We start from the raw sequence: 27,460 nt of genomic DNA on the forward strand, positions 1-27,460 counted from the left end.
ATGAGTTGGATTCTTGGAGACCAGTGCTGACGTTTTTATTAGAAATGTCATCATAATGCTACATTACAACACGGGCAGTGCCATTTTTAATCTTATGACATGAACTGTGTACAAACTGACCTCCGAAGTCCGACATCCTAAAATTTCCTCCTTCTGGAAAATGAAAGCAGTTATGTCAAAACAAGTTTGCACCTGTTATTTAGTAGATAAAGCTTTGATTGTGCAAATAAAAAGGTAGTTTTACACTAAAGTTTATTCACCAAGCATAATACATTGTAGTGTAATTCTATACCTCTGAAATATGTTTTATTTTTTTTCTTTAAAGTTATTTTTACAATGTAGCCATTAAATTGCTTGACATACCTAACTCAGAATACCCTAAATAAAAATCAGCCTTAACCTGGACCCAGAAATGATAACATTTTAACACAATTCATGTCTATTTTTGCTTTTCAATTATGAGTCAACTGAAAATTAAGTCAAAATGCTTTGCCTCTATTGTTCTATCATACAAAGAAGCAAAACATATATGGTGCAAGTTGAATTTAGTGCGACATGTTCCAATTTTCTTTTTCCACCAACATTGTGACCTATATATAAAAAAATAAAATAAAATTTTGGTTCAAATCCACTTTGGTTGACTCCACGACACTAGTAGCGTTTTCCTATTCCACAATACTCGGCTCTTCCACCAGGGGGCGCCAGACACCCACTTTTCATTCTACCTGTCCTCACTCTTTCCAGCAGCATCTCCCTTCTTCTCCCTCTCACGCAGCAGGTGTCGTATGGAGGAGTTCTGCGTGGACAAGGTGCTGGTCAGCAGCGGCATGAGGCCCCGGAAGCCCTCGCGCAGCTCCTCCACGTGCTTCTCCAGGCCGTGGACGTGCGTGTCCAGCTCGGCCCGGCAGCCCTGCACCTCCACCAGCACGTCACTCAGCGTGGTTTGCAGCTGGGGGGGTGTCCCGGAGCAGACACACGTCACAACAACGGTGCGTTCGCAATGGGCTCGAGAGTCGCTAAGCGGAGTGTGCACTTGCCTCTCTCACCTTGCAGAGGTCCACCAGCGTGCTGCCTTGGTCGTCCAGGACCCGCTTGTCCATCTTGACGCGTCGGAGTCTGGACAGTGGACACATGATCGTGTGATTTTACTGACATTTATATGTTAGCAGTGAGAAAAACTCTCAAGTGGATTCCATCCATGTTCTATAGCAATTGTCCCTTATTTGGAGTGAGTTTGAGCCTTCCCTAGCTTACACTGGGTCAAAGGTCGGGTCCAGGATTTATCACCAAATTGAGCGTGAAGCTTGTGTTGAGAATGAACCACGTTTTAACTCGTGTCAAATGGGAGCCAGCATACACCTGGCATCATTTAAAGGGCGTCTTATTAAACCTAAATAAAGTTCAGATGTTCGAGTACAAGTTCCTTTTCTTTCACTTTGCTTTAATTACTTTGTTACAGTTAGTTACTAAATCACAAACTGGGGATTGTAGCTGTTGTGAATGAACCAATCACATTAAACCCGTGATAGATCTGAGTTAGCACATGCCTGCCACTGAAATCATGACCAGAGGTTCTAGTAGGCTTTTTCTGACAGTTTTGTTGTGCTTACTTTGTTTAGTAACTAAGCTAGTTACTTTCAGTTACTTAGTCACAGTATGTTATTGAAGTTGACGTTTTTTAGTTACTCTAATTTACTTACATCTACAATTTAAGTTAGTTACCAGTACTGATTCACATTAAGTTATTACAGCTTAAGTTTCTTAGTTACTCTAAGTTACTTACAATTACAATTTTAGTTACTTAGCCACAGTAAGTTAGTACAGTTGAAGTTTCTTAGTCACTCTAAGTTATAATTACAATTCAAGTTACTTCGCGACAGTTTCTGAAATCCAGTTCCTTAATTACAGCTGCTTGGTTACAGTTACCAAGATAATGCAACCAAGTAACTGTAATTAAATAACTAAAACAAAGTAAAGCAAGTAAAAATGATGTCAGGAAAAGCCTACTAGAACAGCAGAACTTTACTTTGGGATTAATCAGAGGGACTTAAAACATGGTGGCAGCTGCATACTGACCCATATTTAATATGTTCGAAAAGAACTGGCTGTGTTCTAAATTAACCAAATTCAAAGAGGGTGTGCAAACTTTTGCAACCACATTATCTCAGTTTATTTTGACTTTCTCTCACTAATGGTAGAAAAAAGTGAAATAATTTGATCTTGGTCTTATTTTTTTTTTTTATATAGCACAAAAGCTTGACATTTGAACAAGGGTGTGTAGACTTTTTATATCCACCGGGCTTAACTGTGTTATTTTATTGAAGGCGAGGCATCTTACTGGTGGATGGCGAGCAGGAGCTTGCGCTGGTGCATGCGGACCATGGTGTGGTCTTTCTCCCTGGAGAGCTTTGTGTGCTTGTAGATGAACCAAGTCTCCCGCAGCACGTTTGCCGCTGCGATCTTCATCTGCGTGGAGACAAACATTCGCACTTACACTTTCGTACGGCAACATCTCGCAGGCTACTTAAGTGAAAGCGCCAAAATGGCGATCCAACCCTTTTGGAGATGTGCGAGTCAATCATGAAGTTGTGCACGTGCTTCTCGGCCCGCGTCAGCTCCAGCTTCCTGGCCACCACCGCCACCACCAGGACGGTGCAGCCGGCTCCCTGTGAGAAACCTTTTTTTTTTTTAAAATTCTTGTTTGGGAATTTTTTTTTTTTTTCATTTTGTGCTCACCATGATCCCGGTGAGGAGGCAGATGCTGCGTCCACAGTAGGTGTGAGGCACCACGTCCCCGTAGCCGATGGACAGGAAGGTGACCGACACCATCCACAGGGCCTCCATGTAGTTGCTGCTTAGGTCCCGGTAGTTGTGATGTCTGAAAATATTCACGTCAAATCCTTCATTTGAATCATTCCATCCGAATTCAATTCCATCGCTTTTTCCAAAATGTATCCAAGTGGCGACCTCTCGCATACGTGCAGCCCCCACGCCGCCACGATCCACAGGGAGACGCTGAAGATCATCAGCACGGTGCCGGGGTAGGTGGTCATCAGGGTCTTGCCCACAAAACGGGCGTTGAAGTAGATCTAGTAAACGTTCAGATTAAGATTATATAACGTCACACTTTTATTTTTTTATTTTGATTATTATTATTTTTTTTTTTTTACTGTCCGAGAATAAAGTGCAATTGCACCTCCACTACATTAGGGGGCAGTGGCGCTCTCATTATTGGCAGAGTGTGTACAGGGAGCATTTGCTCAGTGGTGTCGGGGTTTTGCACTGAGCATGCGTACTTTGCACACACACAAAAAAAAAAAAAAATCAGCAAAAATTATTTTGCAGGTTAAAGTTTTTTTTTTTTATATTGTGCTCCTGAGTTAATGTTGGTGATCAGTTTGAATGCATTATTATTTATTGATTTTATGTAATTTTATTTTTCCGTGTCAAATGGTTTGACATGGTCAGTCAAAAAAAAAAGTTTAGAGTTTAATTAAGGATTTAATTTTATTTTCGAATTTCAGATGCACTTTAAATCTTTTCTGTTACAGTTAATAAAGCTATTCTTTGTTGTAAGTTGGTCCATATTTCTTTCTTTTTTTATTCTCTTATACGTTAATACGGTTACAGTGTTATGCAGAGGTGTGCTTATAACAATTTTATAGACAAATGATACTATTTATAGTAGCGTGGTTGCGAGATGTTTTCTTCTTACTATGGGGGGGACATCACAGAAAATAACTGAGAAGCACTGCACAATACTAAACCAAATTAACATACCAAAATGTACTATACATCAGACCCAACTTTGCCATTACACTAAACCATACCATCATGCATTATATCATAACAAAGTATTTTACCATACCTAACCAAACAGTACCAGACCGTAACATATTATATATGTGAATAATGATGAAACTTAGCTGTATTCTAATGCTAATTGCTGCAAAACGGAAACGGTTACAAATATACTTTTTTTTTGTGATGAAAGGAGAGACTAATCTTTCTTTTGGTAGGTTCCATGTTTTGATAGCAACAGAAAACAATATTCTGTGGGCCTTGCAAAATCAGTCGAAATGCAGTAAAACAAGGGGGTTGCTTCCGTGAAAACCTGGAAGCCTTTTTGTTGCTATAAAAAGGTTTGCGAGCCAAATACCGCACCTTGTTGAGCGCCCCGATGCTCCGCGAGGCCGTGTCGGTGAAGAGCCTGCTGTGCAGCACCATGGCGCGGCCGAGCAGGTAGAGCCTGAGGAACATGGGCAGCGCCAGCACGATCTCCAGCTCCGTCTCGGACAGCGCCACCGCCGGCGCCGCCTGCTGCTGGAAGTAGGCCAGCAGGCCCACCGGGTACGGATGGATGGCCGCCGCCGCCAGCTCCAGCGCGATCAGGGCCAGGCGCTCCGTCGTCACGGCGATGCGCCAGTCCTCGGCGCTGCTGTCGTGGACGTACAGCTAGGATGGGCCGGATTGTGTCGAAAGATGATGAAGCTTGCGGGGAGGCCAAATGAAAGGTCACGTTGCGTCGGGGGTTACCTGCACCTCGCAGCAGTGGTACGCGATGATGAGGCCCAGCAGGAGGATGGTGGAAACGCTGATGATGGATTTGAGCGTGAGGGAGTAGACGGAGCTCTGTGGATGACAGGTCATGATAAGGCTTAATCTATGGACTAGTTGCGGAGATAATCTTATAATCTGGAATAATCTACTTGCAGAATGTAATGAACACGATTTCATGGATGTGGCACTTCGTGTAGGTGCTGTGGAGCCATACCAGTAACCAAACCGTACCAAAGTAGACCATATCGTACTGTAACGGAACATTCCATAAGAAATACTACTGGGAATGTACTTTTTTCCCCCCAGATATATTGGTCCAAAACAAAAAAAATTTTTTATTTTTTTTTTAAATGACATACGTTTCAACTAGGGGTGTCAGGCGATTAATTATTGTTTAAATCGTAATTAATCGCATAAATGGTTAACTCACGATTAATCATAAATTTTACAGCCGTTCTAAATGTACAATAAAATGTACCGGTACAATGAAATATTTTTTAGAAGTGTTCATACTCAACATAAAAGTGGAAACATTGTTTCATAGAAATATGGCTGCATCTTCATCATCACTGAAACAGTAATTTCACAATAATTCATAAAATTTAGTTAAAATTAAAAAGATATACTGTATTGTGTAAAAAAACCCCCCAAAAAAACGAGTGTGAGATTGACTTGTGTTGGTCATGTTTCTGCCACTAGATGGCATAATTGCATTTGTAAGACATTGATAACAGCTCAATGCATTTTTCTTTTCATATTAAGTGCTATCTAATCTTTAACTTGAAGTAAATTTTGAAATTTTGCACATTTTATAATTGCATAACACAACTTGACCCCAGTCTCCATAAATATATGAATTATTATTACATGAATTACTGCTAAATTTTGACCTGGACGTATCTGCTGCGTTGCGACTGGAATTCCCCCAGTAAGGGACGGTCAGTCGCGCATTAGCTAAAGGGATACTTCACTTATTTAGCCCATTATAGCAATAAAAAGTTAATATTTTGTCTATAATTAATTTGATACTTTCATTATTTTTCATGTACATTTAGTACCTTTAAAAACACACTTTGCAACTTGCTGTCGACTGAAAATGACATCACAAGGACTCAGGTAACCAATCACAGCTCAGCTTGTGAATGTCACATGACCAAACCTAGAAACCAGGTGCGCTGTGATTGGTTACCTGAGCCCTTGTGATGTCATTTTCAGTCGATAGCAAGTTTCAAAATGTGTTTTTAAAGGTACTAATTGTATATGAAAAATGAAAACATCAAATTTATTATAGGCAAATATTGTTTGACTGCCAAAAAGTATCCCTTTAACTTTAAATTAATGCACTCATTTTGACAACCCCTAGTTTCAACCAAATATATATTTGTCATTCGATGACACGCATGTCACTCACCAGGTCAAACCCCGCCTCCTATAGCCATACACACTCAAAGTCACAGTATGCAATGTGAAAATGGTGCCCCCAAGTGGACAACAAAAATACCTCACATGCAAATTTTGGCGCTTAATAATACAAAATTGATTCCAAAAATATGCCCCATCACAACATTGCTCAACAAAACACGTGAAGCCTTTGACCTTGCTGTAGACGCTCCACGACAGTTCCGTTTCCATGACCATCATGACCACGCCGAAAATGCCCACGGCGAGGGCGCAGTCGTTGAGCCGCTGCCGGCGTACAAAGAGCGCCCTCCGGCGCACCAGCCGCCACCCGATGCTGTGCGTCTTCCAGTAGTGGTCGTCCTTGGCCTCCGCCTTGTGCTTGGGGCTGGAGTGGCAAGGCTCCCCCGGCAGGAGACCCCGGTCCCGGACCGGCAGCGGCGGCGGGGGCGACTCTTTGGCGGGCTGGGGCGGCTCGTCGTCCCTGCTGGTGATGATGATCTCCGGCAGGCTCTGGCTCATCTCCAAGGCGATGTGAGCTTGCCGCTGGAGGAGCGGGACTGGGGGCCTCCTGCAGGTTTTGAAGGGGGACCTGCATGGGGCGACCTCATTAAAAGCGCAGCCTTTCTCCTGGATTCTGGAAGCGCCCGTGTTTTTGGCTTTCCTGGAACAACTCTGCCTCCGTTTCTTCTCCTTGCATTTGACCTTGTCGGCCCTCCTGGGGGAGCGCGGCGAGGCTCGGGCGCACACGTGGCCGTTGTACAAAGGCATGGTGGCCATGGCCTGGGTGCGGTCCAGCCACACCGTGCGATCCGCGCACCTGTGCGGCCCGCACTGGGGATGGCAGGCCCGGCGGGGGGAGAGCGTCCGGGCGGGAGGCAGCAGGGATCGCTGCTCCTCCACCTCGCATTCGTCCACCAGGGAAATGTTGACCATGGAGGTGGAGGAGCGCTCCATGGTGGCGGGCTTAACTTGAAGGGGAGAGCGAGAGGACATGTTAGAAAGAAGAGCACAAAGTTGATTTCAGACGCATTTGTTTGCCATTAATTAAATATACTAAATGTCCAAAACTATCACATCACGTTTATTGAGCGATTCTCTTTGCACCGTGCCAAGCCAGTCAATAATTTGTGAAAAATAATACTATTATAATACTATTGATTTGTGCAAAATGATTAAAATGACCAAATTTGGACATAGGAAGTTTCTGCCTGAAAGTGAAAATATTACATATAATTAAAGTTTTTCTTAAAAAAAAAAAAAAAAGCAGTAAGAACAAAATATTTTTTAATCAAGATGTAATTAATTATTACATCCTGATTAAAATGATTAAATAAAATAAAAATCGTATGTTTTGAGTAGTTGGCTACATGGAAAAAAAACATTACCTGCTATATATTATACATTTATTATGTCAATGTTAAATGTCATAATACTGCACTTTTCTATTAACTTTTACATATAAAAAAAAAAAAAAAAAAAAAAAAAAAAAATCACTAATAAAAAGTCACAAATTACGGAGTACGTTTTTTTGCCCACAGAACAGAAATGACATTTTTACGGTTAATTTTTTAAGACCACTGTACTATCCACATTCATTCATTTATATGTTGTAAAATGTGATTAATTCAAAATTAAGTGTAAAATTGCATTAATCTATAAAATTTCCAATGATATTTAATACAAGAACTGTACCAAAAATTGAGCTTTATATTTATTTTAGCAGGTGTTCTTTTTTTCAAATAATGACAAAAAGTTTGTCATTATCTGTCCCAAAATTTGTCGCGAGATATCTTTCATTGGACAGCAATTACTACATGATGAACACTATGAGTTTTTAAATACCTTACCTTTTATAAAACAAGCTCTATATGTGCGATTTCTTCAGATTTGGAAAATCCTGTTGCCTGTGGAATAAAAATTAAACATCCTGTTGCACATCCTTCCTTTAAAAAAAGAAAGTAAAGATTAATGTTTATACATTTGTTACAAAAAAAAAAAAAAAAAAAATTCAGTGATCAATGTGCAGTAGTTGTAATCACATCATCAAATCAAATACCAATGATGACGCTCCCGTCTAACAAACCTGTCCATTAGCAGCCTGCTCATGCCGGAGCTCCTCCCATAGATTCCAGATGAGCTTATGAACCGCTTGTGTATATGATTATTCCGACATGTGACCACTGACCACACACCCACTTATATCCATGACATGTCCCATGCATTTCCACTCTTGCCTGGCCGCGGTCCCGCCCTCAGGACGTCTTCCTTAAAGCCGGGCTTAGTGGCAGCGCAGACTCAATTTGCAGATGTTGCAAAGGCAAACAAATCATCTGTGCGTGTGTTACCGGCTGTTACGTGACTATTTAGGGCCCGAGCAAGTCCGATTGTAATTTTGTTTTAGTTTTTTAGATGTTAGGCAAGTTTTTGAACATTCCGCCACTGGAGTCAGTTTGACTAAGTTGGCAAAATGAACATTTGTAAGCTCGTCTATCGTGAGTAGACCCACGAAGAGAGAGAGAGAGAGAGAGAAAAAAAAAAAGTTTTAAGAAGCCATCACAGCCAGTATCATTTAGCATCACGAAATTTGGTAGGCTTGTCTATCGTGTCATGTCTAGGGTTACGCCTGGGTTAAGTTTGAGTTTGAGTTCATGACCTGTTAAATTTAAGGTCAAGTGTCTGTTTTGAACTGATGTAACCATCATCTAGTTTCAACTAGTTTTAGGCTATGTGATGTCAATCTTTAATCCTTCAGATGATGTCTGGACCTATGTGATGTCGTTCTTTTGTCCTTTACTTGCTACAACCAATCAGATTGATTCATTGTCTGTTGGAGTAGTCTGAGAATTATGTGCGTTTTTGCGGATTATTGCTTTCTGTCCCTCTGTGCAACTTTCTTTGTTTCTTGTCAAGTCAAGATTGTTCTACGCCTCTCGATGTGAATAAATAGTTCAAACCTTATTTGTGTCCGCGCTTTGGGATACTACCTTCAGCACATGACATCATGAGTAGTCCCATAAAAAAATAAAAAAATAAATAAAAAAAAAGACTTGAGAAGCCATACAAGATCCAGAAAGTCTGCCTTCGGTTCCACCATGAAGTCATTCATACGAGTAGAAATGTACAGGAATCCACACGCTAAAAGTTTGCATCAATCAGTAGAAGCAAATGGACTTTTTATTATAAATCCTGACTATCCATTGGGCAGATTAAACTTTAATCAAGACAGACCCAATACTTATAAGCTTATGAAATATCAAATATGTCACCTCTTAGCCGAACAGGTGGACTATTAAGCGCGAAAGTCATAACAATGACATCGCACGCGGTTATTTATCCAAATCCGCCTGACAGATGGATCAACAGATAATATGGCGGTTACTCGGTGGATCCGGCCAGTAGCAGGATAAAGAATGGCGTTATCTAATCGGAAGGTGACGTGCATTAAGGGTGGGATGGCAGAGTGGGCGTGGGTGGACGGGAGAGAAGAAGATATAAAAGAGCAAGGGTATGCTTGAATGCGTTTTGGGGACTGGAATGAAAATGACATATTGTGCCACAAAAGTTTGATTTAGGTACAGACTAATTCACTTGACATGACTTCCTACGAGACAAAAGAGCAATTGCGAATGCGTTAGTTAGCGTAAGTATCTAACACTAGCGTGAGAAATGTTTAGAGAAAAGTTCCCAAGATGATGATGATGTCATTGACATTATTCTTATTTTTGCAATGAATCTTATGAGATTAGTGTACCTAATGAAGTGTCCCACCAGATGTTCGTCTTCCAAACACGTCACATCTGCCAGCCTGTGAATTAAATCAAGCCCAGTGCCAGGTAATGCTTAAAACGCCTTAGCTTAGCATGTCTGTTATTGTGTGTGTGTGTGTGTCTGAGTGTGTGAGCGTTGCCAGTTTTCATTTAGTCTCCTCTGTTATTATTGCATCACCCCGCTGGCATCCGGGCTAAATGGAATTAAGCCGAGATGCTCGCGGCCGCTAATTGCGACAGCTGTTAAAACGGTGAGGCTTCGCAGCTACCCAACAAGGCGGGGTAGCGGACAATTGCCAGTTAATTTTCTGCATTACATAATCATAACGAGCAGAGAGTGTGAAGTTGGAATGGTTCGAATCATTTAATCGGGAAACGTCGTAATGGAAGATGTGGAGTAACGAACAAAACTAGTTCCGAGTAATTTGTTGATGCATGTTGGCCATCATGCAGTAACAAAAGAAGCCACCTGAAGGCGCCCACGCGTCAATTCCTCCACTTTCTAATGCAATCCCAATGAAGGATGTTTTCCCAACTGAGCAAACCTGTCATTCTTCACTTCCTTCTACCCCCACTTTGGAAAATTGCATCCAAGTGGCACGCTCTGATGGATGTCATCCATTTTGAGGCCCACTTGCCAAGCTTGGGGTGATGCGGAGCGTGGAAAAAAAAAAAAAAAAAAAAAGGGGGGAACAAACCCCCCCACCTCCCTCCTCCTAACAGAGCAGAGAGGTCTAATTCCAAAGTGTAGACTCCAAGTAATAGGGTCATCTATTATACAACCTACCCAACTCTTTCCCTTACTTGCCATTCACCATTGAAATCCCCCCGGCCTCATTCTCTCTCTCTCACCCCCTCCGAGTTTATCAGCTTCTTGCTGGCTCTGCCCTTGCATCAGCATTCCGTGGAGGACAAATGAGGGGAATCCGGTTTAAAAATGCATACAATCCTGAGGCCTTCCGCTGTGGTGGTGATCATCAGTTGGTGGCCTTAGTTATGAAAGAGACACCACTTTCACCAAATGACATGAAAACGGGTGGACATTTGGACAAAGAGCCATTCTTGAAACTGAACAGGAAGTCGGCCATTTTGGTTTGAAGCAGCTATGGCTTATCAATGAAAAATAAAATAACAGTTTCACCAATCAACACAAAATTTGGTCAACACGTCTATCAAAATAGGACGCACGGAAAAGTCTCAAGGATCCAGGCCTAAAATTGAACACAAAGTCAGCCATTTTGGTTTGAAGCAGCCATTTCAGAGACTGCTGATCACATCCACTTCTATACTCGAAACATAAAATCTATTTTAATAGTTTGGAATTCACATTTCTTACATAGAAATGATGATTGTGATTATTATTATCTATCCATCCATTTTCTTGACCACTTATTCCTCACAAGGGTCACGGGGGGTGCTGGAGCCTATCTCAACTGGCTTTGGGCAGTAGGCGGGGGACACCCTGGACTGGTTGCCAGCCAATCACAGGGAACACAGAGACAAACAACTGTCCACACTCACAAGCACACCTAGTGACAATTCGGAGCGCTCAATTAACCTGCCATGCATATCTTTGGAATGTGGGAGGAGACCGGAGTACCCGGAGAAGACCCACGCGGGCACGGGGAGAACATGCAAACTCCACCCAGGAAGGCTGGAGCCTGGACTCGAAACCAAGTCCTCAGTACTGGGAGGCAGAGGCGCTAACCACTCATTCGCCGTGCTGCCCTATTATTATTATTATTATTATTTTTCTCATCATTATTATCATTATTAAGCTATTATCCCCTTTGGTACAGTAAAAGTGCCCCCCCCCCTCAATTTTTTTTGTTTCCACTCTGACCTTCTGTCTTCTTCTCGTGGCATTGTGTTGCGTTTAATAAGGTCAGCTCACAACGACAGACCCATTAAACATCATCCATCCTCCATCTTCAACCCCTGCCCCCCCCCACCTGCCGATCGTTTTATTTATTTATTTTTATGTTGTGCTCTCCATTTTAGTCCCACCTCTTCCTCTGAGTCTCTCTCTCTCTCTCCTCGGGCATCTGCTCCTTCTCTGGCTCGCTGGCTTTCCTGCAGCTTCCTCCTCATCATCATCATTCCTGCCTTCCTGTCTGTCTGCTGCCACTCTTCCTCCTCCTCCTTTCCATCGACCAGGATGTGGCGCTCGGCGGCTCTGCTCCTCTCGGGAATCTCGGCATTGATCCACGGTGAGCTCTTTTTTTGGTATTTTGGATTCAAACTGGGAAAAATGAGAGTAAGGGAAAAGTGCCGGATGCAGCGTGTCACCTGTTTGCTTGGCCAGAGTGGCAAACGACGCAGGGAGGCATGTCATCTCTCTTGCGTGACTCATAAGCAAACTGGGGTGCGGATCAATTGGATCAAACATAACGATGGTCACTGTTCTATCTTGCTGCAGCCGTTGTGTTTGCATAAGTAAGAGTGTGCGCGTGTGCGTGTGAGAGCGTGGAGGACGTGTTGCTGCAGCTGAGAGGTGCAAACTTGACAGCCTCTCGCGTGTGCATTTGTTGTTGGCGTAAAGTAGCGCCAAACACGAGACGATGGAGGAGATATTGGGATTTAAAAAAAAATATATATTCTGTAACAGAACAACAAACAATATCTTATGTTAGCGTCATGCTAATACACAATGCAAACAGACAGACGGGCTAAAGAATAGTTGCGGTGTCAAAACCCTTTTAGTTTAAGCTATTTCAACCCTAATGGTGCAGCAACACACAGACAATATATTAACGTTAGCAGCCATATATTCTTTATCTTCTATAGTGGACAAAGAAACTTACAGTAGTTGTGAAACTCTTCATTTGTGTCTTAACAACTGTATTACACTGCCCGGAGGTAGTTAAGATGCAAATGAGGCACAAATTTGAATTATGTTATTACTATATGTCTTACAAAGTACAATATTACAATAAAAATACATTATAATTTTTTTTTTTTTAATTATTCACAGTAGCATTTCCGTTCATTTCAATTCAGAAAGACGATTTGACTGTCTGTGTTCACAATTCTGCAGCCTATTACTGAATTTATCCAGTTCCCTTGTTTTGACCGTGTATCTGTTACCGTAGCAACCAAAAAACACAAATTCAAATAAAGCATGCACCATAAAAGAACGTTTATTAATGCACTGACCCTTGAAAGAAAAAAAAAAAAAAAAAAAGCTTCACATTTTCATCCACTAAGTGGTCTCTTCGAGATTCTACTTGAAAAAGTTCACAAATAAAAATCCAAATGCTCTTTTCTATTGCACCACATAGCCAACATCTGGAGCAGATGTGGCATCTGTAAAGCTGAAGTGAGGTAGTGCAGTTGCCAAAAATAAACCTTTCCCACAAATAGCTGGAAAATATATTGTGAAAACAAACATCTCTCTTAAATACATGCCTTCTTTTTCAACCCTCCCAAAATTAAAAATGAAATTTGATAAAACCACAAGTTATAGTGGACATGCGAGGTCAACACATAGTATTGTCTGTACCATAAAAGACAATATATTTCTTTATAATCGCTGCTGATTGGTCAGGAACAGTGAAATGTTTTCTCCATCCATCCATTTTTTAGATTCCGACCATGAACATTCGAAGTGTGAGATTGATGTAATAACCACTAGCTCACCTTGCTGCTTCACATTACATGAAAAAAAAAAGGCACCTATTAGAAAGTGAATCTCATTTGAGAGTAAGTTCATTAAAAGGTTCATTAGAGTCAATAAGCCTGATGAAGTTTCCTGCTGCCACTAATTAGACTTTGTTTACTGAGCTGCCGTATTCCCCGCGAGTCTTGCGCCCTTGTTGTCGCACAATCGCAGCTTTATCGAGCCGCCAGCAGCCCGGCCGGAAAACGTGACAAAATGTGACTAACGAGGGCGGAAATGGATCTAGTGACTGCCTTTTTTTTTCTTTCCCCCTCTCTCATCGATAGTGGAATTATGTCTATCATGTGAGTTTGAATTTCTTACACGGAATCTCAAAAACATTGAATGGATATCAAAGTCATTGTCATTGCGCAACTCCCAAACTGTGTTCCTCTAGGGGGGCACAGTGTGCGATGTGGAAAAAAAACAAACTTAGTGACAGCTCAAACTCCACAAAAGATTGTTTTATTGCAGTGTCTTCAGGGGGTCCTCACCAGAGAAACCTGCTGAGGAGCCTGCTGAAGGACTACAACCGCATGGAGCGCCCCGTCGGTAACGACTCGCACCCGCTCACCGTCACCTTCTCGCTCAGTTTGATCCAGATCATGGACGTGGTGGGTGTGGCCGCCTCCCCCGCGCCCCCATGGGTCGACTTTTGCGATGAAAACGTTCCAAAGTGTTTTGTGGTTGGCAGGACGAGAAGAACCAGGTGCTGACCTCCAATATGTGGCTGCGGATGGTAAGGACGCCTGAGAGGTTTGTGATGCTAATCAACTTGGGCACTTGAGTCACCGGACGCAACATTAGGTACACGGTCTTGCCATTTGAAATGCGGAATTTTCGATACAGTTCTTGTATTGCATCTCGTGACGGTGCCTAATGCTGAGGCCAGTGGGTGTATTTTGCATGTGTTTTTATTGCTATTTATTCATTCATTCTTAATATGATGAATGGTTAGCACATCCGCCTCCCAGTACTGAGGACTCGGGTACGAGTCCAGGCTCTGGCCTTCCTGGGTGGAGTTTGCATGTTCTCCCCGTGCCCGCGTGGGTCTTCTCCGGGTACTCCGGTCTCCTCCCACTTTCCAAAGACAAGCATGGCAGGTTAATTGGGCGCTCCGAATTGTTCCTAGGTGTGCTTGTGCGTGTGGATGATTGTTCGTCTGTGTCTCCTGCGATTGGCTGGCAACCAGTTCAGGGTGTACCACGCCTACTGCCCGAAGCCAGCTGGGATAGGCTCCAGCACCCCCCGCAACCCTTGTGAGGAATGAGCGGTCAAGAAAATGGATGGATGGATGATGTACTGTATATAATGATTACAGTAGGAGGTAGTATTTTTCAAATATTGACGTCCCGATTTTGGTTTGTGTTTTTGATAATGACAATAATTAAAACTTTTAGCCTCATTATGAAAAAAAAATCTAATAGTAATAGTAATTATTTGAATTTTATCGAAAATAAATTATAAACAATTACCTGGTTATTTTATAAGTATTATGATAAATACATTTAACACAATTTATTTACAAAATATTTTCATGATGACTATATAAATCAATGAATAATTCGCAGGATAAGCAGTTCAGAAAATGGATGAATGGAATGGAGGGTATTTATTTATTAGGAATATAATGGGAAAAAAACCCTTTAAATTAGAAAAGCATGACTTACCCCACATATAATTTTTATTTATATTTAGCTTTTTTCCTCATTTTTTTTATTTTATTTTTTGCAAAATAAGATGTACAATTAATTACACGGCTATTTTATTGTCAATGCAATATATTTTGCAGCTATTTTTAAACATTTTCTTTTTTTTAAATCCAATGTTGGTATTTAATAGTAACAACTGAAAATTGACTCATACTGAGGCAAACAAAAAAATTAATAAAAACTAGAAAACTATTACAAAGATGATAAATATTATGCAAAATAGAGCACAGTAAATACTTAAATCAATCACCTATCTAAGTTGAATGAGTTATAATGAATTCTAATGCAACTTATTTAAAAATGTTTTCATGAACATATTTTCAAATGGCAATCTGTGATTGGTGTTTTTTAGTAACATACTTCAAACGCAATCACACAGAATTAGTAAGACATTACATCTGCGTGTGTGTGTGTACGTTTGCGTGCCAAGAGCTGGTTCGACCACTATCTCCAGTGGAACCAGAGCGAACACCCCGGCGTGAAAAACCTTCGCTTCACTACCGACCAAATCTGGACGCCAGACATCCTGCTGTACAACAGGTAAGCATACAACGCGCACACGTGAGCACTCACGTGTTCTCACCGTCCTGTGACGATTCCTCAGCGCAGACGACGACTTCGACTCCACCTTTAAGACCAACGTTCTGGTCAACTCCAGCGGCTATGCTGAATATTTGCCTCCGGGTGAGTCACGCACTCACTGAAAATGACAGAAAATTAAGTCATAATCGACACTCGAGAAATTGGAACATCTTTCTCCATAGTATGTTCTCACTCAAAAATTGGAATTCACAAACACCACCAAAGTTTCATTTTGTAATATAGGCTCGGGTTCGTCGAATATATTTTCTTCTTCTCGTGCTATCACTCAGTCAACGAGCAGCATTTTGCGCTTGGCACTCAGCATTCCCCGCCTGTCCCTTGCCGATGCCGGTGCAGCCAAGGTTAATATTTCACGGCTGCGAAATGGCATCGTCGTTGACATATTGCCAGGCTGCGTGCACTTCCTGTTGAACATTACAGCAGACTGACAGCCAGTTAGTCAGTCGGTCTGGGGGTGCTTGGCGGCCGCTGGCGTTCCGAAATGAAACTTGTGCATTGCGGGGCCAACGCCGCTGCTGCGCGCTCTCCGCCATGTTTATTAATAGCACGCTGCGGCGTGTAAATAACTCACTGCCGAGATTAGGATCGGGGACAATTAGGGGCAGAGCGAAGGTGGTGGGATGGGTGGGGGAGAACGATTCTATCGTTTCATCTTTATTGCGGCGGCATCAATTGATTACACGTGAAATTTCAACAAAAGGGAAACTTTTAAAACAATTTGTGGAGTTTGAACAGTCATATTGTTGTCCATCAATGCACCTCACAAGATCTAATTTCGGATAGTAGCAATGGATTATGAAAAAAAAAAATGGGTGAAAAATGTTGATATTGTAAGAGGATTTTTTTTTTTTTTTTTTTAAATGAGGAAAAAGTAATAATTTATGAGAATTAAACGACATTTTTACAAGAAAAATGCTCATTTAAAAAAAATAGATATATATATTACAAGGAAAATGTCATAATTTCACGATAGCTAACTTGCAATGAATAAAGTAGTAATTTTATGAGAAAAAAAAGATCATTACGTTTCATTTTAATTAAGCCAATGAACTTATTAGTATTTGGTTTATGCAAAACCTTACAAATCCATATACAGGGTAACATTTAGTATTTTAAAAATGCAAATAGAAGCCTCGCCCCCAATCTGCAGTTGAGGAAAAAAAAAACAAAAACATTTACATATCTTAAGTGTTTGTTTTCTGGAAGACTTTTATGGCGACGCGATCTGAGAAGATGCAAATGCGGCGACATTTGCGAACGCGGGCCTCGAAATGTCATGATGTGGGGGGGAAAAAAAAAAAAAAAGCCTCTTTGAAATGACGGACTTTTATTTTTGGGCCTGTGTCGAGCCAGAGCGAGCGAGCCAGCCTTGTTTGCGAGTGTCGCCTCAAGGTTACAAGATGGATATCTACGAGAGGAGAGGAGAGGAGAGGCGCGCTGCCAACAAGGCACCGGCGCACACAATATGAGTCCCTCGCTGGACACAACATTAGGGACACCATCCAACTACTGCAAAAAACACAAAAAAATAATTGGAACCCATTTGCCATTTTTGTGCTCTGCCCTTTGGTGCGCAAGTGAGTTGAGGAGCTTCATTAAGAAAATTGGCTCACTGCTGCCATCTTGGGGCAACTGCCGTAGTACAGTTTTTATATTTTAATTTTCTTCTCCCAATGTTACCTTTTTTATGCTTTATTTTATGTTTTAAAACATTTAATTTTTTTCTTTGAACTATACAGTTTTATCAATTCTAATTTAAAGACTTTCCCCCTTCACAATATTCTGACTTTTCTTCTCACAATATTTCAACTTACTTCTTCTCACAATCTGATACAATACTAAAAAAAATTTTTTTTCACCTAATATGACTTTCCCCCAATGGAAAAAACCCCCAGCTTTTTTTTGTTGTAATTCTAACATCCCACTTAAAGTATTGCACCATTGTTCTCCTAATTTTTATGACATTTTTCCTTGAACATTTCAACTTTTTGTCCCTCCTAATCTTTTTTTCACTTCAAATTACAAATTTTCTAAAATTCATTTCTCCCCCACTAAGTATTAAGACATTTTTTTTGTATTATTAAAACATTATTTTAAAGACAAATTAAAATCAAATATATTTTTTTAATTTAAAAATTTAAATTAGTATTTTATTTTTATTAAGTGCCACAACTAGTAATAAAACTATACATGTATTTAAATGAGACATTAAAACCTTTTTTTCCACAAGCTTCATTTTGTGCTTTTTTTTTTAAAGTTTCTGTTTCAAGAACTGATAATTCTTTAGTTCTACTTGAGATTGGATTGGATTTAACAACAATAACAAGTATGGGGGCAAGTATCGATACTATTGGGTATTGGGTATCATAAATATGAGTATTGTTAATTGGGATTGGTATGGGTGAGTACTCAAGAGCAAATACTTGTACTGGTACCGGTCTGAAAAAAATAAAAAAATAGTATTGATCATCCCTAAACATTAATAACAAAAAAATACTGTACACTGTTGTGATGCATAAAAAAAAAAAAAAAAAAAAATGTATCAAACATCAAATGAAAAACTCATCTGCACATGTTACGTGCCTGGGTTGGTTGTCCTCGTAGGCATCTTCATGAGCACGTGCAATGTGGACGTGCGCTGGTTCCCATTCGACATCCAGAAGTGCGTCCTCAAGTTCGGCTCGTGGACGTACGACGGCTGGCTGCTGGACCTCCAGATGAACGACGCCGACATCTCGGGCTACATGCCCAACGGCGAGTGGGACCTCATAGGTCAGCCTAGAACACACGTACAGCCTGTTACTTTGTTGTTGTTGTTGTTGTTGTTTTTTAAATGAAGTAAAGATTGTGATGACTTAGGGGTGCCCGGCGCCCGCAACGAGGTTCACTACGATTGCTGTAAGGAGCCGTACCCGGACGTGACCTTCATGGTGACCATCCGGCGGCGGACGCTCTACTACGCCCTCAACCTGCTCATCCCTTGCATGTTGCTGTCCTCCATGACGCTCCTCATATTCGTGCTGCCCGCAGACTCCGGGGAGAAGATCTCGCTGGGTGAGCTTAATTATAAAAATAAATAAATAAATAAATCATTCAATGCCAAAGACTTTTTTAAATGGCTTTTAAGTAGGGGTGTCAAAATAAGTGTTTGTTTTGAGTTAATTTAAAGTTCCTTAATTACTTGGAAAGCCTGTACTGTCACAACGCAGCAGACACGTCCATGTCAAAATTTAGCAGTAATAAATTTAATAACAATGCACCTATTTGTGGAGACTGGGGTCAAGTTGTGTTTTACAGTTTTAAAAATGTGCAGAATTTCACATGTTACTTAATCTTAAAGGCACGTTCTTCCGTTCTCACTCAGGAAAATGCACTATATAAATACAGCCAACAAACAACTGTCTGTCTACAGAAACGTCCCGCTGTTGACAAAACAAACACAAAATGGAAAAATACAGGCTGCGGGGGTGGGGGTTTAGGAAAAAAACAAAATCACCACCACACATTAACAGAAGCCCAGAGGTGTAGATTGAGGAGTTCATGGGTGTAAATCCTGTATTTATATAGTGCATTTTCCTGAGTAAAAACGGAAGACTGTGCCTTAAAAGATTAGATAGCTCTTAAGATGAAAATAAATAAATAAATACATTGAGCTGTCACCAATGTCTTACAAATGCAATTATGCCATCTAGTGGCAGAAAAATGACAACACTAATCAATATCACTCGTTTCTTACAGTAGAGTACATCTTTATAATTTTAACTCAATTTTATGAAATTGTGTACGTTTTATTGTACATTTAGAACAGACATAAATTTGCGATTAATAATGAGTTAACTATCGAAGTTATGCAATTAGAATTAAAAAAATGTAATTGCCTGACACCCCTACTTTTAAAAATGCGAGCAAACTTTTGCCATTTGTGCTGTACGATGTTCAAACTGCTGGAACAATTCTTGTGAGATGATGTAGCTCCCTGCAAGCGCAAACGCGCACACACGCACACACACAAAACGCAGAGAACGAAAAAGTCAGCAAGATATTTTTTTTTGGGGGGGGAATTTTTTGATGTGCACCATAAAAATCTCCAAGTGGGACACTCCCGCCCCCACTCTTTGCGGGAAATATGATCCTAAAACGCTCACATTGAACGCGCGAATGAAAGAAGTGGGGATGAAAGAGGTGGAGGGAGGGAGGGAGGTGGTTTGCTGAGGGGAGATTACAGGATGAAGCAGGACGAGGAAGCCGACGAGGAAGAGGGAAGTGAGCGCAAAGGAAACGGAGAGGAAAGGTGGAGGAAGACGAGGGAAAAGTAGAGCACACGTACAAAACCGTGCAAGATCAATTCAAGTATTTACGTGTCGAATTTTGTGATTTCTTTCAAGTACATCTATTTTGAATGAATATTTCTGAAGAGTACAAGTACCTCCTACAAATCAGGGACTGTGACTTTATAAACAATTTAACAGTGGATGTAAAAAGTCTGCACACCCTTGTTCAATACCATCAATGCATTTCCGTATCCCACCATTAATTTGAGAGGGAGGAATTGTTTCCTTATGAACAAAGTACAGCGAATACCTATTTAATTGACTATGCAATTATTTGAAAAATGCTGACGGTGTGTTATATGGCAACTCATGTGTGAATCTTTAACATGCACAGCCAATTAAGCTATTGATATAACAAAGGCTCGTGAATTAATTAGGTCGCCCCGCCCCCTCTACGAACATGTTATGTAGACAAGGGCATCCTTCACTTTGCTTTCCTTACCTTTTACTAAGACACCTTTTATGCCTTGATATTTCTGCCAGAGAAGCATTTTTGGTAATTGTTTGTGTTTGGAGTTGTGAATTACGACAGCACTGTTGTTGGATGCAGATGCTGTTTGGACCCGTGTAAAATAAATGGCCGGCGAGCATTACACTATGTCAAAAAGCAATTTAGTGGATGAGCCCTTGCGGTCGTTCGTCAAAAACCGTTGGCGGCTCGCCCAGCTAGAAATTCATGTTGACTTTCTGCAAGAGATCGATTTATTATTTATTTGTTTTATTTTATTTTATTTTTTTAAGGCATCACCGTCTTGCTGTCGCTGACTGTCTTCATGCTGTTGGTGGCCGAGATCATGCCGGCTACGTCAGACTCTGTGCCACTCATAGGTATGTCCATTTTATTTTACCCATTTTATATACTTTGAAATAATGCCAGCAAAAAGTATGCAGTATTAAAAGTTCCCAGATCAGTCAAAAGGTGCTTTCAGTTCCGGCAGCCATTTTAGTCTCAAGAAGGACAAGACCCAGAACCAAATGTTTCAGCAACTTTTGCTAATCGCATTTTAGTACCCGGAACTAAAAGTACCAAGAACCAAAACCATCAGTTTGACTTTAGAAATACAGCTACAGACGCAACAGGTACTATCAGTCCCAGCGAAGAAGTTTCACAGAATTAGAAGTAGTTAGAACTTGTGGTTTCAGGTGCCTTTTAGTCCCCCGGAAACAGCAAGCCAGTCACTGGCATAGTCAACTAGCGGTTAATGTTAGCCATCTTTGTTTCACATAATTTCTGGTGAATATTCATCATTTTGTGCTACTTTTGTGGCATATTTTTCCCCAAATAGCAGCTACACAAATAATGACATAGCTAACTAGCAGCTATAGTGTTCATGGCTGGTGTTTCCTCAACATTTTGTGCTTGACGCATCTTTTCACCTAAATAGCAGCTAGCAAGACAACGGCATAGCTAACTTGCAGCTAGTGCTTGTGTGGTTGGCGTTCCGCCATCAGTTTTTGATGCATATTTGTACCTAAATAACAACTAGCCAGACAAGGGCATAGCTAACTAGCAGTTCTTGTTCATGGCTGTTGTTGATTCTCCATCATTTTGTGCTACTTTTGGCACATTTTTTTTTAATCCTAAATAACAGCACACCAGTTAATAGCATAGCTAGCTAGCGTTTAACATAGCTGCCAATGTTAACAAACTGACATGTGATTTGCCTTAACTATCCATGTTGGGGCAGCTCCTTCTATTGGAATACATGTGGCCACAGACGCTAAAGAAAAATAAGAAAACATGCAGTTAACCATCAGACTGCAGTTTCAGCATTTCATTATTATTATTATTATTTTTTTAGCATTCCCGCTCATCACTCCACTTTTACGGCTCCTGTTAGCTCCTGTTTCCCGCCCTCCACACGTCCTGGTTGTCAGCTGATTACTGAGGAATTGAACGTGTTATACTGCCGGCACCCCGAGTGTCATATATCCATACTTTATAGCACCGCTGGCACAGTTTCACATTTAATCAGACTTTTATGGGGACTGATACATGACTATATTGCATGAATGTGAGACCTTATTAAAGAGCCTTTACAACCTGGAAAGCATGGAGTGCATATAAAAGTGCTAAAAAGACTTCTCACTAGCTGCTAAATAAGGAGGCGTCTCGTTCAGGGAGCTTTTTGTTTTTCAGGTGCCTTCCGGGATCTTTTGAGTCTCTGTACTTTCCGTTTGTGGTACAAAGGTTACCAGAATCTTAGGTGGAAACACGGCTCCTGGTACCAAAATTATTGGAACTCGTGGTTCTTGGGACAACTGAACATATCCACTGCCTCTGTTGCTACATTTCTGGCCTAAGTTCCAACAAATTTTGTTCTGTGTAGTACTTCCAATAGTAATCCTATTCTATCCTCTTCCAGGTCAGTACTTCGCCAGCATAATGATTATCGTGGGCATGTCCGTCATTGCCACCGTGGTGGTCCTACAGTACCACCACCACGATCCCAATGGAGGCAACATGCCCAAATGGGTGAGGCTCACACACTCTCCTACATTCGTCCACATTTGTATCCTTATTTAGGTTATACCTATTTATTTTTTTTCCTCTACTTCCCTGCTGACTTCCAGCGCAACGAATGACTCATCTTGGGCGCTGTCAGTCTGCCTGGTTGAAAGCATGCTGTGCCTGACTGCCTTTTAGACGGCATTACTTGTCTTAGTTTCCCTCTCCTTGGTTCGTGATACAGCTTGACTTCATGTCATCATCTGATTGCAGATGGCTCCGACACCAAGTATTGGGACATCCGGTCGTTTCCGGCTCAAAAAGTTGCAATCCAAAAACCTGTATTAACATTTTACAGTGTCTGTTACCTGAGCTGTAAACAGAGTCAGTGTAGTGATGCAGCATCCGCCCACCACTTTGGATGAAGCAGCATTGCCCTTGCGGAGGACTCCAGCTCTGCGTCGTCTTGGTGCTGTTGCTGAGGAGAGATTGGAACAGAGCCAAAGTGTCGGAACTGTATAAATTTTTCATCAGATAATCTGAAAAAATACAATCGAAATCAGATTTTCCTGACGTACCTGTGCATTCAGGAGGAACACGGGCATCTCGGCTCTCGTTTGATTGATGCCCCCCTTGACAGGGGGTCATAAAACCGCAGATGTAGATTTTATTGTTTCCAGGTGTGGATTCCTCTGCAGTTTCATGACACCATTTGTCATTCTACCATTTGAACTGGTGATAACAGGAGGTCATAAAATCCAGGACAAACATTTTATACCTTCCAGGTGTGCATTTCTTCATAGTTTTATGACGATCATCAAGATTTATACTCTTTGATGCATCCATTTTATTTCTTCCAGGTGTACATTCTTTTGCAGGTTTATGAGGGTCATACCCCTCGGCTTTGTTCTTTTATAACTGGACATGCTAATATCCCAGACAGACATTTACAACTTCCAGGTGTTGTTTCATGACAGTAATTAATCAGCCTACCTTTGATCTTTGACAGCTTTATAGCCTTTCTGGGGTGTGGGTGCCATAAATCAATCAAGGGTCATAAATAATTCACTTCAGCGTAGCCCTCTCATAGCACCTGAAAGCAATGATGTACATTTGATTGCAATCTTAATTAAGTAATCACCCCATCTCATCCATCTCATTTGAGGTGGGTTGCAATACATCAATCGAGGGTCATAAATCACTCATGTTGAATGGAGTGGTATTAGTTTACATCAATCAAGGGCCATAAAAATCAATCACTTTTTGACAAAAGCATAATCATCATACGGTTCTAATTGTGCATTCCTTAGTTGAATAATGAGTAATATCCAATTAATCATCCCATTCTTTAATTTTGGTGCCATAGATCAATCATGGGTTATAAATCATTATTTTGACATAAAGGCATTTACCTCTCTCAATCTGATGAGTGAGTTCCGCTGATGCTTTTGTGTCCAGGTGAAGCTGGTCCTTCTTCAATGGGTGGCGTGGTTCCTGCGGATGAAGCGTCCCGGCGAGGCAGAGAAGCCCAAGAGGCCCCCGTGCGCCCCCCACCTACGCCGCTGTTCCTCAGGCTCGCACAGCGGCAGCATCCCCAACCACGGCGACCCGGCCCTGCATCCGTTGCACCCGCAGAACCTGGCCCCTCTCCACCAACATCACCTCCCCACCCAGTCCAGCACCAACAACGGGAACCTGCTCTACTTCCAGGGGATGGAGGAGCCCGCGCTATTGTCCGACCCCAGCCAGAGATGCAATAACATCCCCACTGGGCCCCGCAGCCCACCCCCACACCTGCCGCCCCACCTCTGCGGCTCCCCGCCGCCTCCCGCCCCCAACTTGGACGGCGTAGGGTGCCCCAGTACCGTCTCCAGCGGGGGCGGGTTTGGACTTGGCATGGGACCATGTCAGGCCCCAGGCCATGGGGATCCGCTGCTCCAGGCCATCCTGGAGGAGGTGCGCTACATGGCGGACCGGTTCCGCGAGCAGGACGAGGCGGAGTGCGTCGCCGACCAGTGGAAGTTTGCGGGTGCTGTCATCGACCGCTTATGCCTGGTTGCGTTCAGCGTCTTCAACATCATCTGCACAATCTCCATCCTCATGTCGGCGCCGAACTTTGTTGACGCGGTTTCAAAGGACTTTGTCTGAAAAGCCTTGAGGGGGAAGAAAGCGGATGAGGGAGAGTTATGGTATCAAGCGGGCTCGGATCCAGCGGGACTCCACATTCTCTTGTGGGCTGAAGACTGGAAGACAAAAGGAAAATATGTGGATTTCTTTGCACTACACTGACTGAACCGAGGAAGGGGAGTCTAAGCTTTTGGGATAGATCAGAGCTGTAACAGAGGCGGGACAGCGTCCTTGTGAAATGGCGCAGCGTGAAGCCAGAAATGGGCTGTGAAGTTTAACACTTGTGAAAGGGCAAACTGGCAAGCCCGCCTTTGCTGGGTTCTGCGTAAAGGGCAAATCAGGCCAGTTAATGATCCCATGCGGCTCTTTCTCCGCCTCTATTCTTTTAGTCAACATTGGTAGAAATGGTTCGGAATCAGGGAACGGAAAGAGACTTGGCTGGCCTGTGTAAAAGGCAAGAGTCGGCCGGGTAAAGGCGCTCCTGATACAGCTCTGTTGCGTCTATTTTGAGAGAGCACTGTGTGAAAGACACAAGTGCTAAGAAAAAAAAAAATCCCCATTTGAAAAGCCGGGATTTTTTCAGCCTTTATATTCCTTTAGTCGCCGTTCGATAACGACACTGACATGGACTGAGGGACTAAAAGAGACCGGGCCTGCCTTTGCTGTGTTCTGTCAAAAAGGCACTTTGCAGATATTTTTATGGGCCTCTACCTGGAAGAATCTCAATTCTCATCAGTATACATTACAGTTCAGTTGTGTGCAAAGGTAACAGCAGGCAAACCTTAGCAGTTATGCCTATGATGCGCTATTTTGCAAGATCTCCGTGTGAAAGAAACTCCAGTGTTGAGGAAGGACTCCTTCGAGAACAAAGACAAGGACGTGGAGATTTTTTTTCTCTTTTAAGAAGAGCAGCGCAGCAAACAATAAGAGAACATGGTGCTCATCCATTATTCAAACCTTAGCGTCTAGTGGCCGTCAAATTAAAAAAGTCCTCCCTTTCTCTTTAAGCGCGTTTAATCGGCTTTGAAAAGATGACCTGGACACTTTACATTTCCAAGGGCCTTATTATCCCAGCAGCTAACACGCCTCACTAAAACGAATTAAAGCTGCGGTGGAACCGAAGCAGATCTCAGATCAGCGTTAAATGGTCCAGAATCAATAGGGAGGAGCGACGTCTTATTTGATGCAAGCAAAGTTTGTCATTCAATATGCACGGTGCCACAAAAAGGATGAGGCCGCTTTCATTTGGTTGCTCTTGTCCATGTACAGAAAGCAAACCAAAATCAATAACAAAGAGTTCCTGCCCTGTGGCATATTTGCTAATTTATGTCTAATGGAGATCTTCAGGCAAGACGAAAGAAGACACACAAAAGCAGCTCCACCAACACAATCTGATTAGATCCAATAGGCACACAAAAAAGGTCTTTCGGTCTTTGTGAAAATCACAATCAAAACATTGATTATTGATATAGTTTCGTCAGTTACCATGGAATTGACCCCCTAGGACCGCAGAAGACAAATTGTAGATCATGTCAAAAGATCACCTAATGCTAATGTTAGGATTTGTGGGAGGTTGAGGTGAGGACCCGAGTTGAGGAAGGCGAGGAGTGGCTGGTGTGCTCGGAAGTATTCTTTAATTTAACTCATAATCAAACAAAGTACAACAAAACACAAACCAGTACAAAACAAAACTGGGAACTAAACTTACTAGATTCAAACTAAACGGGCAGAACTCACAGGCGCAGGGGAACAAAGTGTGACACGACAACAACAAAGACTCCACAAGGACTGAACGAAAGCAGGGAACTAAATACACATACTAACGATAGACACCTGGACAAGACACAAGTGGCTTGGGGAGCTGATTGGGTAACACAAGGGAACAGGAAAACGAGCACAGGTGGACATGATAAGACTTGACGAGACAGTGACAGAACAAGAGACACAAGGAAAACATGACTAAGAAAATCCCAACCCAAAACCCAGACGCTAACAGCTAATCTTCATGAAGCAGCAAGTAGCCTGCTAGCTAGCTAGCTAACACAAAAAAATAACAGTATGACCCTGTCAATCCTTCCATATTCCATCAAATAATTGATGGTCTCTTTTTGCTGTCCCAGAATGACAAATGAAGAATCCTGTCATCTTCATGCATCCTACTAGAAGGAAAAAGTAGCCAGCTAGCTAACAAACAGGCAAACAAATTCGGATTCTCATGACTTTCAAGTGAAGATTTTACGTTCCCTTGGCATTGGCCTCACAAATGGAACATTTCTGCCACCCCAGAAAAAAAAAAAAAAAAAAAAAAAATCAACCAACAGAAACGAGCCTGGCTAGAGCTAACAAACAAACACCAATGGTTTAAATTTTTTGATGGATCAATTCTCTTGGGTTGGCCAATGTTAGATTGTGCAGATGATGTTTTTGACCAGTGATTTTGTATTTTTAACATATGGGGCCAATTGATGTTATATCTTAAAAAGAAAACCAGCATCTTCCATTCTTTTTATCATCATGGAAATAAACAATTACTGCAACCGCTTTGTTTCCTGTTGAAAAATGAAAGAAGAAACAGGGAATGAGGTGGGGAAAATGCTGACGTGGCCTTAATTGATCCCTCGTTCATGAGGTAGGAAGAAATGGGCGCATGGGGGGTGAGGGGAGGTAAGTGGTGGCAGGTAAGTGGTGAGTCCTTGGATTTATTTGGGGAGAAAACGGCTCTGTGGAACGTCGAATTGTAGGTCAAATCACTCCATCAACACACAGACAGAAACGAGAATTTCATATGGTTGCGTGGCCTTCAGTGAGTGCCACTATGTCAGTGTGTCACTTAAATAAGAATTGAATTAAAC

At 41.8% G+C, this 27,460-nt stretch overlaps 2 protein-coding genes across 12 annotated transcripts; one reads left to right on the top strand and one right to left on the bottom strand.

Moving 5' to 3' along the window:
* Positions 1-19: 19 nt before the first annotated feature.
* Positions 20-24,081, bottom strand: LOC144007710 (small conductance calcium-activated potassium channel protein 1-like). 8 transcript variants are annotated; one of them, XM_077507558.1, is made up of 17 exons: positions 23,894-24,081; positions 23,475-23,574; positions 23,060-23,113; positions 22,850-22,959; positions 18,614-18,760; positions 18,285-18,479; positions 15,672-15,798; positions 7,809-7,865; positions 6,157-6,934; positions 4,537-4,632; positions 4,165-4,455; positions 2,968-3,089; positions 2,737-2,878; positions 2,556-2,666; positions 2,339-2,466; positions 1,038-1,116; positions 20-949 (listed from the first exon to the last, which is right to left on the bottom strand). In XM_077507558.1, the coding sequence occupies exons 9-17, from the start codon at positions 6,913-6,915 to the stop codon at positions 722-724; spliced, it is 1,956 nt and encodes a 651-aa protein (XP_077363684.1). In that variant the 5' UTR covers positions 6,916-6,934; positions 7,809-7,865; positions 15,672-15,798; positions 18,285-18,479; positions 18,614-18,760; positions 22,850-22,959; positions 23,060-23,113; positions 23,475-23,574; positions 23,894-24,081; the 3' UTR covers positions 20-721. The 8 variants fall into 8 exon arrangements, with proteins under 8 accessions (XP_077363684.1, XP_077363683.1, XP_077363689.1 ...); XM_077507557.1 differs by having other exon boundaries at positions 15,682-15,798; positions 23,060-23,213; XM_077507563.1 differs by having other exon boundaries at positions 1,047-1,116; positions 23,060-23,213.
* chrna11 (cholinergic receptor, nicotinic, alpha 11) lies at positions 11,749-27,145 on the top strand. Of its 4 annotated transcripts, none has more exons than XM_077507564.1 (10): positions 11,749-11,938; positions 13,846-14,000; positions 14,081-14,142; positions 15,531-15,638; positions 15,703-15,782; positions 18,306-18,473; positions 18,561-18,755; positions 20,774-20,860; positions 22,399-22,508; positions 23,940-27,145. In XM_077507564.1, exons 1-10 carry the CDS (start codon positions 11,887-11,889, stop codon positions 24,627-24,629), a joined length of 1,707 nt encoding a protein of 568 aa, XP_077363690.1. In that variant the 5' UTR covers positions 11,749-11,886; the 3' UTR covers positions 24,630-27,145. The 4 variants fall into 4 exon arrangements, with proteins under 4 accessions (XP_077363690.1, XP_077363691.1, XP_077363692.1 ...); XM_077507565.1 differs by having other exon boundaries at positions 14,081-14,125; positions 15,529-15,638; XM_077507566.1 differs by having other exon boundaries at positions 13,861-14,000.
* The last annotated feature ends 315 nt before the right edge of the window (positions 27,146-27,460 follow it).

The sequence above is a fragment of the Festucalex cinctus genome, chromosome 19, assembly GCF_051991245.1.
Source record: "Festucalex cinctus isolate MCC-2025b chromosome 19, RoL_Fcin_1.0, whole genome shotgun sequence".
In the NCBI taxonomy this organism is placed as follows: domain Eukaryota; kingdom Metazoa; phylum Chordata; class Actinopteri; order Syngnathiformes; family Syngnathidae; genus Festucalex; species Festucalex cinctus.

Excerpts from the sequence above, each read along its gene's own strand:
- chrna11 (XM_077507564.1), top strand. The coding sequence starts at position 11,887 with ATGTGGCGCTCGGCGGCTCTGCTCCTCTCGGGAATCTCGGCATTGATC. Across the intron at positions 15,639-15,702 it reads GACATCCTGCTGTACAACAG|CGCAGACGACGACTTCGACT; the intron begins GTAAGCATACAA and ends ACGATTCCTCAG. Across the intron at positions 18,474-18,560 it reads CGGCGAGTGGGACCTCATAG|GGGTGCCCGGCGCCCGCAAC; the intron begins GTCAGCCTAGAA and ends GTGATGACTTAG.
- LOC144007710 (XM_077507558.1), bottom strand. The coding sequence starts at position 6,915 with ATGGAGCGCTCCTCCACCTCCATGGTCAACATTTCCCTGGTGGACGAA. Across the intron at positions 2,667-2,736 it reads GCCTCCTCACCGGGATCATG|GGAGCCGGCTGCACCGTCCT; the intron begins GTGAGCACAAAA and ends GGTTTCTCACAG. Across the intron at positions 950-1,037 it reads ACCTCTGCAAGGTGAGAGAG|CTGCAAACCACGCTGAGTGA; the intron begins GCAAGTGCACAC and ends ACACCCCCCCAG.